The sequence below is a fragment of the Monodon monoceros genome, unplaced genomic scaffold (assembly GCF_005190385.1).
Source record: "Monodon monoceros isolate NGI ecotype Baffin Bay Population unplaced genomic scaffold, NGI_Narwhal_1 Super_Scaffold_12, whole genome shotgun sequence".
In the NCBI taxonomy this organism is placed as follows: domain Eukaryota; kingdom Metazoa; phylum Chordata; class Mammalia; order Artiodactyla; family Monodontidae; genus Monodon; species Monodon monoceros.
Window position 1 is genome coordinate 718,531 of NW_021703768.1, and position 14,231 is coordinate 732,761.

The 14,231-nt window shown below is 68.4% G+C and overlaps 1 protein-coding gene across 1 annotated transcript; it reads left to right on the top strand.

Moving 5' to 3' along the window:
* Window positions 1-2,131: 2,131 nt before the first annotated feature.
* C1QTNF12 (C1q and TNF related 12) lies at window positions 2,132-6,198 on the top strand. Its single transcript, XM_029218198.1, has 8 exons — window positions 2,132-2,366; window positions 4,230-4,346; window positions 4,427-4,511; window positions 4,609-4,760; window positions 5,095-5,203; window positions 5,440-5,530; window positions 5,799-5,877; window positions 6,009-6,198. The coding sequence occupies exons 1-8, from the start codon at window positions 2,199-2,201 to the stop codon at window positions 6,105-6,107; spliced, it is 900 nt and encodes a 299-aa protein (XP_029074031.1). The 5' UTR covers window positions 2,132-2,198; the 3' UTR covers window positions 6,108-6,198.
* Window positions 6,199-14,231: the final 8,033 nt, after the last annotated feature.

The window sequence follows — 14,231 nt, forward strand, 5'->3', positions numbered from 1 at the left end:
GGTGCTGTGCTGCTGGGCCCGGACCCCGACGGGTGCGGCTTTGCCAGGCCTCCCTCCGTCCACTGCTGGCCCGAGGGTGCGTCTGTGGAGGTTGGTGCCCCTTCCAGACGCTCCGCGTTTCCTGAGGTTCTTCGAAGGAGGAACGTTTGGGAAATAGAAATTACTTGACAAGTGTTTTTTCTTTTCTGTGTGTGAAATCTCAACTTTTAAAAACTTCAGTCAGCGGTGGGAGCAGATCTGTGCTGTACAGAGGCTCCCCTGGCGCCTGTGGCAGCTTGCTGTCTGATGTGACCCCCGAATAAAAGATGACCTTGTCCTGTTGGGCCTGTGTCTCTCCCTCAGAAGGTTCTCCCAGGCCCAGGTTTGGGGTGTCACCTGGCAGGCGCAGCTCGGAGGTCTCAGCCGCTGTCGCGGCCCCCCCCGGGCGGCGGGCAGACGGCCTGCTGAGGGCTGTGCCGGGGCTGTGCCGGGGCTCCGAGGTCCCGTCCTCCCCTGCAGAGGCGGTGTGTCCATGGTCGGGTCGCGGGCAGCTGGCCTGAGCCTCCCCACGGCAGTCGGTGGCTGTGGCTGGGAGGCGTGGATGCCTCGAGCAGGCTCCCTTTGGCCCAGCCTCACTGGGGGAGCTGGGACCCACAGGACCCACGGGCTGGTGCCGGAGCCTGGCACAAGTGCCATGTCCACGTGGCCCAGGCCAGCAGGACACAGGTGCCCAGCCTGGGAGAGGAGAGGTCTGTGTGGCAGCCCCCTGGCCGGCTGCTGGCCGCAGGTCACGTGGAGGGTCCCAGCGGGGATGGCGCAGCGCAGCCTTCTGTACCATGACCTCCTTGAGACCTGGGCTCAGCACCCGGACACTCGACCCCCACAGTGAGTTCAGGAGTCACTGGGGCCGGCCGCTGCCGTCCTGGGAGGTGAGCACCTCCACCTGAGCCAGGAGGGAGGGGCCAGGTGTCCTCGGGCAGATGCTCCTCACGTTGTCCCCCCCCAGCTTGTGTCTGGGGCGGCTCTGCCTGTAGCTGCCGACTGTGGACATGGCCTGGGGCCGGGGTCTCCTTCCCCGTTGTTCCTCCTGGAGTCTGCCCGTTGCGGGGGGGGGGTGTCTGGAGGGTCCCCTGTGCTGCCCTCCAGGGTAGTGAGCTGTGCCACCTTCCTCAAGGCTGGGCTGCAGGCAGCAGGTCCTTGACGGCCAGCCACAGCTCTGACGGCCCGTAGCCCCGGGCTGCACCAGCCGAGGGGTGGCTGGCCATGGGGGTCCTGCCTTAGGCATCGAGCCTCCACCCGGGCCTCCACTGGAGCCTGTGGGTGCCACCTGGCTACAGCCGTCTTGCTGCCTGCAGCCCAGAGGTGAGGAAGGGCCCCAGCTCCCCCTGGGGACCCGCCCACTGTCACTTGCTCTCCTCTGCTGGCTCGTCTGGCTGTGCACAGCTACTGGGGGGACAGTCCTGGGGACTGGAGAGCCCAAGGGGCCCGGCTGAATTGAGGGCAGCCCCTCAGTAAGGGTGGGCCCTGTGCCCCAAGAAGAGGAGGGGGCAGAAAGGCTCTGGGGCAGCTATGTGCCACAGCTTTCCTCCGAGGTCAACCAGTCTCCCCTGCTGGCCCCGCTCACCCCAGGTCACCAAGGCTGGGACAGGCTGGGAGCCCAGTGGGTCAGCTGTCCTGCTTCCAGACCCTGCTCTTCCCGGGAGTGGGGCCAGTGCCTGTGGCAGCACCAGGACCCTAGGGTGGGGGCCCTGCAGCGGAGCCAGAGGGGTCAGGATCCGGGAGAGGTGGTGAGGAGAGGGGTTGTACGAGGCAGCTGAGGGGCTGTGATGGAGTGCGTCCCGCCCGTGGCTTCGGGGCCCCGCCCTGAAGGGGCCGGGTGGAGGCAGCCTCGCCCCTTGGGCAGTAGCAGTGTGGGTTCCGCCCCCATCATCGCCCCGGGTCACCGGTGAGCCCTCCCCCTTGGAGTCCGCCAGCTCTGGGGAGGAGGGGAGGGTTTATTTGGCGGCAGCGCGGGGCGGCAAGGGCACTGCTCACGAGGGGACCTGGGGGGACAGGGGTGTGTCCTCCCGCTTCCCTTGCTAGCCCAGCTCATCCCGCGCAGACATGCAACAGTGGTGGCCGGGCAGCCCTCTGGGCTGTGCTCCCGCGCCGGGGCTCTGAGTGCCTTCAGGCACCTGGGCTCACATCACTGAGCCGCCGCAGCCGACCCGGCAGCCAACATGCGCTGGGTCTGGGCGGCCGCCGCGGCCCTCCTCTGGCCACAGCTCACGCTCCATGGGGGCGTGAGGGCCCGGCGGGAGCCCAAGAGGCCACGGAAGCCCGGCCAGCACCCCGCAGCCCCCAACGCCACCACGTCCAGCAGCGAGGGGCTACTGGGCTTCCCCAAGGTATGCAGGGTCTGGGCTTACGTGGGCGCCTTCCTCCCACCTGCAGGCTCTGCCCGCTGGACTCTCCAGGCCTCCCCTCCCCGTCGGGGAGCAGTGTGGATCGGGCCGGCCTCGAGGACCCTCTCTGGGCCTGGGGAGGGGTGGGGACGTGGAGGGGCTTCCCAGTGGGCTACATTGAACCCTTTGAAGCCCCAGGGACCATCATGCCCTGAGCAACCTGCTGCCATTCGGTGTGACTGCAAATGGGGGAGGTGCTTTGGGCAGCCAGTTCAGAGCCCCTGCTGCAACCCGGGGTGCCCCAACTCCCGCCGCCGGTGAGGCCAAGGCTAGCCTCTGCCTGACGCGCTGCTGGGCAGCCAGCACCCCTTACGGCCTCTGGCATGGGACGTGCTCCAGGCCTGGGAGGCCCCCGGCCCTCTGAGAGGAGCTTCTTGTACCTGCCTCAGCCCTAGGGTTCCACCCTCTTGGGCTGGGGCTCCCTGAAGGGATCTTAGAGCTGACCCCAGCAGCGCAGGCCTGGTGGCCGCTGGAGTGAAGCGGCAGTTGCTGGGCCAGGCCCCCTGCCAGCCCTCGAGCCTTTGATCCTGGCCTCCCGCCTCCCGAGGGCGTCTCCTTGGCGGCCACCCCGGCTGCTCTCGGCCCACACGGCCCCATTGGAGCCGGAGGCGCCGTTTTCCAGCTGGGTAGGCTGAGGAGAGAGTCCTCCTCGGGCCCTGCTGCCAGGGAAGTGGGCTGCCAGCAGGTTCTGGGGCAGAGGCATGCAAACTCTTGAGCCAGGCTCCTGGGGGAGGTGTCCTTGGGGACAGTTCCTGCCCGGCCTGCCCCTCCAGAGCCAGGGCAGGGCAGTCTGGGGGCAGATAGGGGGGGTGTCCCTGGCCACGCCACCCCTGCCACAAGACGGCCCTCCCCAGGCGTCAGGAGCCCGGCTCTTCCTGCTGGGGCTGGGCTCCTCCCCCACCTGCCCACCCCGGGTCCTCCAACACGGCTCGGGTCTGAGGCGGCCAGAGAAACAGGCGGACAGCAGAAGTGAGGACCCGGAACGTTCGGAAGTTCCTGGCTCCTCTCCCTTCCCTGGCGGGCCCCTCCCAGCTCCCCAGGGTAAAGGCCTGCCCTGGGAGCCTGGGCCTTCGTCGTGTTTGGCGCTGGAGGCTGACCGCTGGACCGGACCTTGGCCAGGACCCCTCTTCGTGCCTGCCTGGACGGCTCTCCAGGAGTAGCCAGGGCTCCACTGGCCTCGTGGCAGTGGCTCTCTCCTGCCAGACCAGAGTCTGCTGCGCTCCTGGCCACTTCAGGGACCTCTGTGTGAGGCTGGCACACAGACCTGGATGCAGAGAGGGACCGAGCTCCCGGCACATGCCCCTCCCCTGGCACGCTGTCTCGTTCTCTGACGTTGGGGCTGGGCGTGCCCCTGCCTCTCCTGCTGCCCTGCTGCAGAAACTGGGCGTAGGAGGGGGGCTTGCAGGGTCCGATCCTGGGCTGCCAGCTGGCACACCCGATGCCCAGCACAGAGCGGGACCTTGCCCACTGCCCCCAGCCTCACACGGCTCTGGAGAACTCACTCCTGCCCACCACTGCCTTTCTCAGCCGGGGCTGGGCCCCTGTCAGGACGTGTGGGGCCCGGCCCCATGTGCACACGGGTGTGCCTGTCTGCTTGGGAACGGTTGCTGCAACACAGCAGCAGACCCGAGGCTCCTGGACGTCAGGCCCTGGCCTGAGTCCTGGGGGTGGCCTGTGGTGCCCCGTTGCCATCTTCCTTGTGTCTGCCCAGGGCCCCGCAGTTCCCTGTTCTCCCCTGGGGGCAGTGGGGCAGGGCCCAGCGGGGCCTGGTGGTCAGCACTCTAGCCCTGTCCTCTGACCCTTCAGCTGCCTGAGGCCTCAGGGCCTGAGTTCACAGATGCCCACATGACATGGCTGAACTTCGTCCGGCGCCCCGATGACGGGGCCTCAAAGAAACGGTGCCGAGGCCAGGACAAGAAGTCGGTGAGCCCCGGGGTCTAAGCCCAGGATGGGGATGGCTGTGGGTCCCACCACTATCCTCATTTTCTCCTGCTCCCCCACAGCGAGGCCCCCCTGGCCCCCCAGGACCCCCCGGTGCGGAAGTGGCCCAGGAGGCTGTGCTCCGGGAGTTTCAGGGGATGCTGAAGGGTAGGCACCCCCCGCCCACTCTTCTCCCGAGGCTCAGGAGGTCACCCTGGGGGTACCCCAAGCTGAGCCGAGCCGCCCCTCCACCCTGTCCCCACAGAGGCTACCGAGCGTCGGTCCTCAGCGCCGCTGGGCCCCCCGCTGCCCGAGGGGACGGGGAGGTGGCTGGTGTCCGAGGCCTTCCACTGTCGGCTGAAGGGCCCGGTGCTGGTGGACAAGAGGACGCTGGTGGAGCTGCAGGGCTTCCAGGCCGTGAGTGGGCGTGGGGGGCAGCCCGGGGGCTTCCACTGTGGGTGCTCAGGCCCCAGCAGGGCCGGGCGACCCCAGGCCCACGCACGCCCCGCCGAGGCTCGCGGTGGGGTCCGGGGTGGTCAGGGGCAGGCACACCCTCCCCTCTGGAGGTCCTTGGGGCCCCGATCTGTGCCCAGAGGCCTGGGTGGGTGCAGATGCACGGGTCAGCCCTCTGCCTTGCCCACCTGGGGCCTCTTTGGGTTGGGGGCTGTTGGTCTCAGGCGCCTCCGCCAGGCTGGGTGTGGAAGGTGAGGATTCAGACTCTGTAGCCCGCACCCCCCTGCTGTCCTTTCAGCCCGCTGCCCAGGGTGCCTTCCTGCGGGGGTCTGGCCTGAGCCTGGCCTCCGGTCGGTTCACGGCCCCGGTCACTGCCATCTTCCAATTCTTTGCTAACCTGCACGTGGGTGAGCGGGGCCGGGCCAGGGTGCATGTGGGGCGTGGGGGCTGGCCTTCCGGGTGTGCCCCAGGCCCAGGTCCTATTGCAGAGGCGTCTCCTGCTCGCACCCCGACTCCCCTGGGGGCTGGACGGGTCCTCACGCCCACCCTCCCCAACCCGCAGTGTGCCCTGAAGCCCCCCAGCCCCTGCCCCCCCCTGCTCCGTCCTCCCTGAAGGTGCTGCAGACCTGGCCTGTCTCCGCAGACCCCAGGGAGCTGCAGGGCAGGGCCCGGCTGCGGGCCCGGGACACAGTGCGTGTGCTGGTCTGCATCGAGTCCCTGTGCCATCGCCACACGTGAGTGGGCCCTCCTGGGGGTCGTGGGGGCGTCCTGAGGGGCACGGGAACCATCTTGCCCACAGAGGGGGGCTCCCCTGAACACAGAGAACTGCAGTGAGCACCAGGGCAGGAGCACGCGAGTCTCTGGGCGCCAGCGGGGGGGGGGGGGCCCGCGGGGGGGGGCCACGGGGGGGCGCGCCCCACCCCACCCCACGCCACGCCACGCCACGCCACGCCACGCCACCCCACGGCCACTGTGCCCTCACCCCTGCGGCCCCGCGTCCAGGTCCCTGGAGGCCATCTCCGGCCTGGAGAGCGGCGGCAGGGTCTTCACGGTGCACGTGCAGGGGCTGCTGCAGCTGCAGGTGAGGCCGGGGGGCGGGGGGGCAGTGCGGGGGCGGGGGGCAGTCCTGGGCCTCCAAGCTGCCCGGGCCGGGTGTCGCCTGGCCGGCAGCCGGGCCCTGTGGGTGGTAACGTCCACTGTGGGTGTCTGCAGGCGGGACAGTACACCTCCGTCTTTGTGGACAATGGCTCCGGCGCAGCCCTCACCGTCCAGAGCAGCTCCAGCTTCTCCGGCCTGCTTCTGGGCACGTGAGGGGCCGACGGGCTGCGGGGGAGCTGCCGCAACCCTCACCCTGCTGCCCTCCGGTAAACCTGGGGTCACAGCAATAAAGAGCCCCCAGCCCTTCCTGTCGCCTGGTCGCTGCGGCGTTGTAGGGGTGGGGGAGGGCGGGGGCAGAAGCAGCCGTGGAGTGGCCTCAGGACACCCATGGGTGCGGGCGCGGGCTTGGCCCTGGAGGTGGAGCTTCCGGCCGAGCACCCTGGCAGCCGGGGTGCGCCCCCCACGGCCCCTGTGCCTGCCAGGGGCCACGTTTACCTTGATGACAAGGACAGGTGTCTGTTCAGGCCGCCGCTTGGCCCTGCCCATGGCCTGGGACCGCCCCAGCCTCAGAGGGTAGCAGCCCGTGGACACTCACAGGGCCTGGGAGACCTCGAGGCTGGTGAGTGGCACAGTGCGTGTCGGGGAGCAGAGGGCGAGGCGGGGCCCCCCGTGGGGCTGGTGGGGAGCAGACAGGTGTGCTGGCCGCCAGCCTCACACCCTCCAGACGCGGACGGTGTCCCCGCGGCCCGGGTGTCCTCAGCGTCCCTCATTCCCCCAGGGACCTTACTTCTCACCACCTTCTCCTTGGCGGCTGCCCCCTGCCCCCGGCAACAGGGTCAGAGTGGCCTGGACAGGCGGCTGAGGCCCTGCCTGTGGGTCCTGTGGATTCGGCCCCTGCCCGCACCACTCAAGCTCAGACGAAAGAATGTAAATTGGTTGTGGATGTCCGGGTCTCTGCAGAGCTGCCGAGATACCATCGCTGGTTGGCACCTGGGCCCTGGGTGGGCGGCCACACCTGGCCCCTCCGCCCATGACTGGGGCTTGGGGGTGGGGGATCAGCTCCGCCGCAGGGGGGCCCGGAGACCCGTCTCCAAGGCTGAGCAGGGAAGGGCAGGGGCTCGGGTGTCCGTCTGCCAGCTCGGGTTGGCGTGGGGAGTGGAGTCCGCCAGACCCTCCCTGCAGCCCGCTGGGTAATGAGGCAGGAAAGCTCTGGTGCCGGGAGGGCACCAGTGCGTGCAGCGGCGGGCGTGGCCACTGACCCGTCCCCACCTCTCTCCCCGCTCCCCCTGGGTGGCATCAGGGGCCCCGGGTCTGGGGGCGGTTCTCGGCTTCATGGCGCCGCCGGCCTGGTCTGAGAGGGATGTTCCCACCGCCTGCAAGGGGGAGGCGTGAGTGGCACACTGGGGTCTCTGTTGGGAGGTCGGGGGAGGCTGCGGGCCGCCCCCCACACCCCTGGCACCGAGGTCCTGTGTGGGCCGAGGAGCCCAGGCCTCCTGACACTGCTGTATGGAGCCCAGCTTGGCCGCAGGCACCAGTCTGTGTTCCCACCCATGTACAGGGCTCACTGAGGCGGTGACTGGTGGGACCAGACCACCCGCCCCCCCGCCCCCGGGGCTCTCCTGACTGTCCTTCAACACCGGCCGGTCCCCCCACCCCGCCCGGCCCGGGAGGGGGCAGGTCTCACCTCACCCAGACCTGCCAGGGGCTGTGATGACAGAGGTCGGGGCCAGGCCCTGCTGGGGCGACAGACGGGAGACAGGAGACGAGGAGAAGAGAGATGGAGAGGACGGACAAGCCGGCCGCCCAGGGCTTCTGCAGGCAGGTGGCGAGGGCCGGAGGGCCCGCGCCCGGCGCCGGACTCCACACTTCCCGTCTGTCTCTTCTTCCTCCCGGTTTCTGCCCCTAATGGGAGGTCATTAACCACTTAGCTCTAATTCCCTTGGAATGTGCCGTGTCCAGCTGGGCCCTGGCGCTGGGAGAGCCGGAGCAAAGACATGGGGGGCTGGGGTGGGCGGCAGTGGCTGCTATAGGCGGGTCCAGGGGCACGAGCTGGGGTGGCCCTCAAAGACGCAGGCTGTGCTCCCAGTGCGGACAAGTGGCCAGTGCAGGGTGAGGCCCCCAAAGGCCCCGCCCTGGACCCAGCAGCATCCTTTTCTCTCAGCCCCGTCATCTCCTGAAGCTGGACCCAAACTGGGGTGTTTGCTAAGCTCCCTGGGCCCTGGGCCCTTACAGTCACACCCACCCAGTCTGAGCAGGGGCTCCTGGGGTGGGTTGTAGCAGCTCTTGCCCCTCGGGCTCACCGGGGGTTCCGGGTTGGGGGCCTGGGGACGGGGCTCTTTTCCCTGTCCTGGACTCTGGGTTTGGAGCTGGGCTTTGGGGTGGCCAGCACAGCGCTGGGCGGCCTCAGCTTGAGCCCTGACTCCGAGCCCTGCTCTGAAGCAGCGGCAGGTGCTAGGCTGACCCCGTTGGCCCTTCTAGGCTCAGTTCCCAGAACCTCTGGCTGACCCTTCTGCCTGCAGCCGGGCCTGGGGACTTGCTGTGCTAGGGGCTCCCGTGAGGGAGGACACTTCCTCCTGGGAGCACTCCAGCCCTGGCTTCCCAAGCCCTGGTCCCCGGCCACAGCCGGGCTGCTGCTGACTGCCCCTCCTGGCCCCGAGGCTGAGGCAGCCCTGGGGTGCTGGGGGCAGGTGTGTCCAAGTTGGGCCAGAGCCAGGTCAGCACCCTCGGCCTGCTGTCCAGTTTCACTGCAGACAAGAATGTGGGTCTCTGGCTCAGGGCAGTTCGAAGTTCTCTCAGGTCCGGGCGCAGCTGTCAGCCCCCCTCCCTTCCCCCCACTCCGCCCCGCAGGAGCTGGCAGGGGCAGGGGTGGCCCCTGGTCCCCTCTGCGGGCTGCGGATGGGACAGGGTAGGGCTGAGGCCAGCAGGACAGGCTGCCCACATGGCCTGGGCTGGGGTTCCGGGGAGGGGGAGGCCCTCAGGGTGTGGCCAGGACACGCCGGCCCCCTGCAGCCCTTTGCGGCCGCCTGTGGCCGGTGCCCAGCTCGGTGTGACTTCGTCCCCTCAGGCTAGGCCTGGGCTGGGCGCAGGGATCTGCTCCAAGGGCCCCTTGGGCTGCCTCTCCCCACCGGGGCCCCTGTCCTTAGCCAGCCCAGACCCTCTGACTCCTGTGACCTGGGCCAAGGACCCAAAACGGCCCGAGGGTGTGTGGGTGTGGGGAGTGCAGGGGGCCCGTTGGGACCTGGGTGGACGTGTCCTCTGTGCGGCTGTGCACCTCTCCCTGGGTCTGCACGTACCTGGGCCCGCCGTGCTGACCCTGCGTGTCCCAGTGGTGGCTACGGTGGTGACTCTGGGAGCTCCGCCCTGACCTGTGGTCCAAGTGGAGCCTCCCATGGTCCCTGGTGTCTGGATGACGCGTGTGGGGGTCTCTGAGTGTCCTCTCTCTCCGCCCTGCGGCCTGCCTGGGCTTTCTTGGCAGAGCTGAATCACCAGGACCCTCGGGAGTGAATACAGAGCAGGTGTCCAGGCCTCGGTGGCTGGAGACCCTGGCTGGCCAGTCCCTGAGCTCAGGAACAGCCACGGTCAGGATCCTTGGCACTGGGGAGACCCGCTGGCATTGGTCCAGCTGGGGAGGCTTTCGTGCTGGACAGTCGGGCTGGTGGCCGCACAGCCATGGATGCCGGGTGGGGAAGGGCCACTGCCCAGGGCCTGGAGCTGGGTGGACACAGGCTGGGGAGCCCGCCTGGGTATTGGCAACTCCCACACCTGTGCCTGTGTGTGCCGCCATTAGCGTGCCTGCCCCTCGGTGCGTCTGCCGGAGTGTCTTGTGGTGCACGCGGGCAGACCCGGCGGGGGCGGGGGCCGGGGCCGTGGGGACCAAGGGCCTTTGTTCGGGAGGATTTGGGTGCAGCCCTGCTGTGGGGCAGTGACTCATGGGCTCCTCTGGTGCGATGACATTGGTGTTGTAACAGCTGGCGTCACACGCACACCTGGGGCAGTGGGGCAGTGGCCAGGCCAGGAGAGATGGCCACCTGTGCCCGCAGCCCCTCCAGGCGGCTGGTGGGACCCGGGCGTGTGAGAACGGGACTGAACAGGAAGGGGCATCACGGGCAGAGCTCCGCCTCTGAAGCGAAGTGTCTCCAGAAGCAACCCCTGCTGCTGCCCCGCCGCCCTGCCGCCTGCACCAGGCCCCACAGCGGGATCGGCCTGGCCTTCACTGTGGAGGCTGCCCGCTCTCGCCTCTGGGGCCAGAGGTGCAGGCTGGGGTCCGTCTGGGAACACAGTCAGAGGGCTGGACACGGTGACCCAGCACTGCTGGCCGGGCTCAAGCCTGGCTCTGGCCATCCGCCCGGCACTCTGCGTGGGACGGGGTGGCTGGCTGTAGCCGGGGGTGCCGGGCCCCCTCGGGGGCTGGGCCGCCGAGACCCTCAGATGCCAAAGGAGGGAGGGGCCGGGGCTGGGGGTTTTCCTTCTCGGGTCACTGGGCCGGGTCAGGCCCTGTGTTAGTGGGAAGTGGGAGCTGGACGAGGGCCCTCCCTGGGCGCCTGTCCCGCCGGCAGGGCCATGGAGGTTCGGTGTTCAGAGGACAGAGTCAACCTCTGTCCGGTCCCCATGGCCACCCTGGCTCCTGGCTCCTCCCCAGCCCTGGGCGTCAACCAGCACCGTGGCCAGCTGAGCCCTGCCCGGTGGACCCTGCTGGCCGGCCAGCAGGCATGACCCGGGGCCAGCGGCAATGGGGTACCAGCTGTGAGCCCAGGGCATCGTATGGTGGGAGGGTCCTTGATGTCCTGCCAAGTGGCCAGGTCAGAGACGGCCCCCTGCTAACACCCTTGTCCCCACTGCCCAGGCCTCCTAAGGTCCAGGGTCCAGCTGCCCACCTGGCCACCAGAGCCCCCTTCCCAGGGCGGGGGGTGTGCTCTCGGGTAGCTGCCATCTCTAGGCTCCAGTGGAAACCCCTCTGTAGAGACCCGTGACCCTACCACTTCCTAGGTTCCCCCCAGGCCCCCACTTCCATCTCCTGGGCAGACCTCATCAGTCGGGTGGCATTGGCTGGACCCGGGGTGCCTGCTGGTGCTTGGGCCGGGGGCCGTACCTCTGCCCGGTCTTCTGAGCTGGCCGACTGAGGCTGACATCCAGAGTGGGGTCAGGCCCTGCCCCAGCGTCACAGGAACTGCTCACCTTTCCTGATGTCACTCATTCCTCGCGTCCTGTTCTGGGGCTCCAGGAGCCGGGAGGGGTATCAGTGGAGACTCGGCCGTTGGCCACTGGCCTCCCCTGTGACTCCCACCAGACCCGGGCCCTGGGCAGAGCCGGTGCTGCAGCCACGGTCTGTGGGATGTCCACAAGGTCACACTGAGGGTCTTGCTGGTCACTGTGGCCCGAGCAGAGGACTGAGGCTGGCCGTCTTCCACTCCCCTCCTGCTCTCCTCTCATCACCCATCCAGGGCCCCACGGCAAGGGAGGCTCAGGGTCCTTGGGGAGGAAGGGTGGGGTGGGTTCCTGGGACCCCCAGCCGAGGAGGGACCCTGGGGACGCGTGGGGCGGCCGGTTGCTGTTTGCTCTGGGGGATCCCTGAAGCGGTCAGCGCCGTTGGAGGGGTCGCCTGGCCGCAGTGTGGCCGTGGTGGGCAGTGCTGCCTCTGTGTGAGGCCGTGAGGTCTGAAGGGGGGCGTGCTGGGGAGGGGTGGGGAGCCAGTAGCACCATCCACAGATGGGGTGGGGTTGGAGGGGGGGGGGGGGACCGGGGGGGGGGGGGGGGGGGGGCGGGGGGGGCGCCCGCAGAGGCCAGGTGACGGGTGAGAGGTCTTCTTCCAGCTCCCAAGGCTGTGGGGACGGTGACGGCAGGGGAGACCCAGGGCTGGGGGCCTGGACAGGTGGGCGGGGCAGCCTTTCACCACCTCCCTGGACTCATGGTGGGAGAGAGATGTCGGCTCAGCCCAGAGCGTGTTTATAAGAAGGAAGAAGAGCCCGCGCCCTTCATCAAGCCCCTGGAACCAGAGCGCAAGCACCAAGGAACGACTGGATGTGACCTTGACCTTGGGGTTCTCAAGTTGCTCTGGAGGGGCCGCTGGGGGCCGGGCAGCGTCCACGGCAGCTGCTGTGGGCTCCGTGGGGCCCTGGATGGCAAGGTCAGTGGTCTCACGATGTGGACAGGGTGCCTGGGGCAGGGGCCCGAGAAGAGGGCTGGCCGTCCCCGTGAGACCCTGCGGATACAGGGCTGAGACCCAGTCCACAGGGGCGCGGGGGGCCCGATGGGTGGAGGGAACGTGGGGCCAGGCAGGTGAAGCACAGGCTGCGGGGATCCTGGCACGGCCACTGCGGGCCTGCCCCCAGGTGGCAGGGTCTGTGCTGAGCCCTGGGACGTGGCGGAGGCTGGGCTCGGCCAGTGGCTGAGGGCTCTGGAATGCCCCGGCAGGCGCCCGCCAAGCACCCAGAGTTGGGAGGACCGGGCAGGTGGCGTCGGAGCTGTGCTTGTCCACAGGGAAACGGGGTCTCCCACAGTCTGGGGCCTGCGGCTGAAATCCAGGGCTCAGCAGACTCTGCGACTCTGGGTGGAACCCCTGCCGGTCTCTGGGCCTCAGGCCGGCCACCGGGGCACTTCTGGCCTGGCAGCTGCATCGCTCCGGACTCTGCCCGTCGGCACAGGGCCTCCTCCTTCCTGGGTCTCTGCTTCCTCTTCCTACGAGAACACAGTCATACTACAGTAGGGCTGCACCTGCTGTGCTCACCTTAGTTACACCTGCAAAGACCCTACTTCCCAATCAGGGCACACTTGCAGGTCCTGGGGGCTGGGACCTGACACGCCTTCTGGGGGACACAGCACATCCCGTAGCCGGCCCCTGAGAACCTTGACCACAGCTAAATATGGGCCCCACCCAGGCAGGTGGGTGGACAGAGAAGGTCCGAGGGGATGGGGCCACGTCCTAGGAGGACCCACACGCAGCAGCACTTCGTATCCTGAGGCAGCCGCCCAGGCCCATCCAGAGGACACGGGGCTGGCTGAGCCTGAGCCATGGCTTCCGGGCACCCAGCAGCGCCAGCTCTGCCTCCCGGGAGGCGTCTTCCGAGCAGTTGGGCCCAGCAGGTGGCAGGCAAGGGGCTCCTGTTTCCCGGGTCGGTCTCACTCCTGGGGCAGCACAGACCCCGGGACAGCCAGGTACACAGGTGAAGGCCGGGGGAAGCGCGAGGCCAGGGGGAGTTGTCGGTGGGTGATCTGGACGGGCCTCCCCGAGGACAAGGAAGGGATGTTGCCGTGAGCAAGGGCTGGTGGAGGCTCAGGGAAGGAGTGAGCCTGGCGTGGAGGGCAGAGGACACTGCAGCCAGGGGCCCCGGAGAGCAGCCCGAGTGAGGGGAGGTGACGGGGGCAGCGGCTGCAGGGCCACGCACAGCCCACGACGCGACGCTCTGGCTGCGGGGCAGCGGCTGCAGGTCCCCCGGTGCCCTGCTGGCTTCTCTCTCTCTCTCTCATCTATTTAGTTTACTTTTTGGCTGTGCCGCACGTTTTGTGGGGTCTTACTTCCCTGACCGGGGGTGGAACCCGTGCCCCTGCAGTGGCAGCACGGAGTCCTAAACGCTGGGCTGCCCGGGAAGCCCTGTTGCTGGCTCCTCCTGCCCCAACTGCCAGGCTGGGCGTCTCTGGGCTTCCCTGCGGGCCCCCAGCAGCCCCACTGCTCAGTGGCTGGTTTGCAGGTGGTGAAGTGGGGCCAGCATCTTGGGGGCTCCTGCATTGCCCCCTCCCCATGTCTCCCTCCCAGACCCAGCAAGGGGCTTTCGGCATAGACCCCCCGGGGTTACGGCACTTCAAACACCAGGAGTCTTTGAATCTGAATGTTTCTATTCTTTTTTTTTTTTGGTACGCGGGCCATGTGGGATCCTCCCGGACCAGGGCACGAACCCATGTCTCCTGCATCGGCAGGCGGACCCTCAACCACTGCGCCACTAGGGAAGCCCTGAATGTTTCTATTTTTATCATGTGCACATGAGGCTGGGGGACATTCCCAAGGCCAGAACTTACTGGCTAAACCTGGTATATACAGCAACACTGGGGGGTGGGCAGGGAAGGGAGGACGCCACCACCCCCTGGCATGAGTCAGGGGCTGGCTGAGCACATAGGGACAAGGGGACAGCTGGGCCACTATCTCTTCCCAGCTCCAAATTGCACACCAGCCTGCACTGTAGGGTCCGGAGGCCGGGAAGCCCCAGCACCAAGGGCAGGTGCACCTCTGGGCTCACTTGAGGGAAGCCTCAGCCCCTTTCTGTCCTAGGGTCTCTTCTGGTAGCCATGTGTCCTGGGTGAACCCCTGGCCTGCACTGCGTCACTGGTCCTGCTAACTCAGCCACA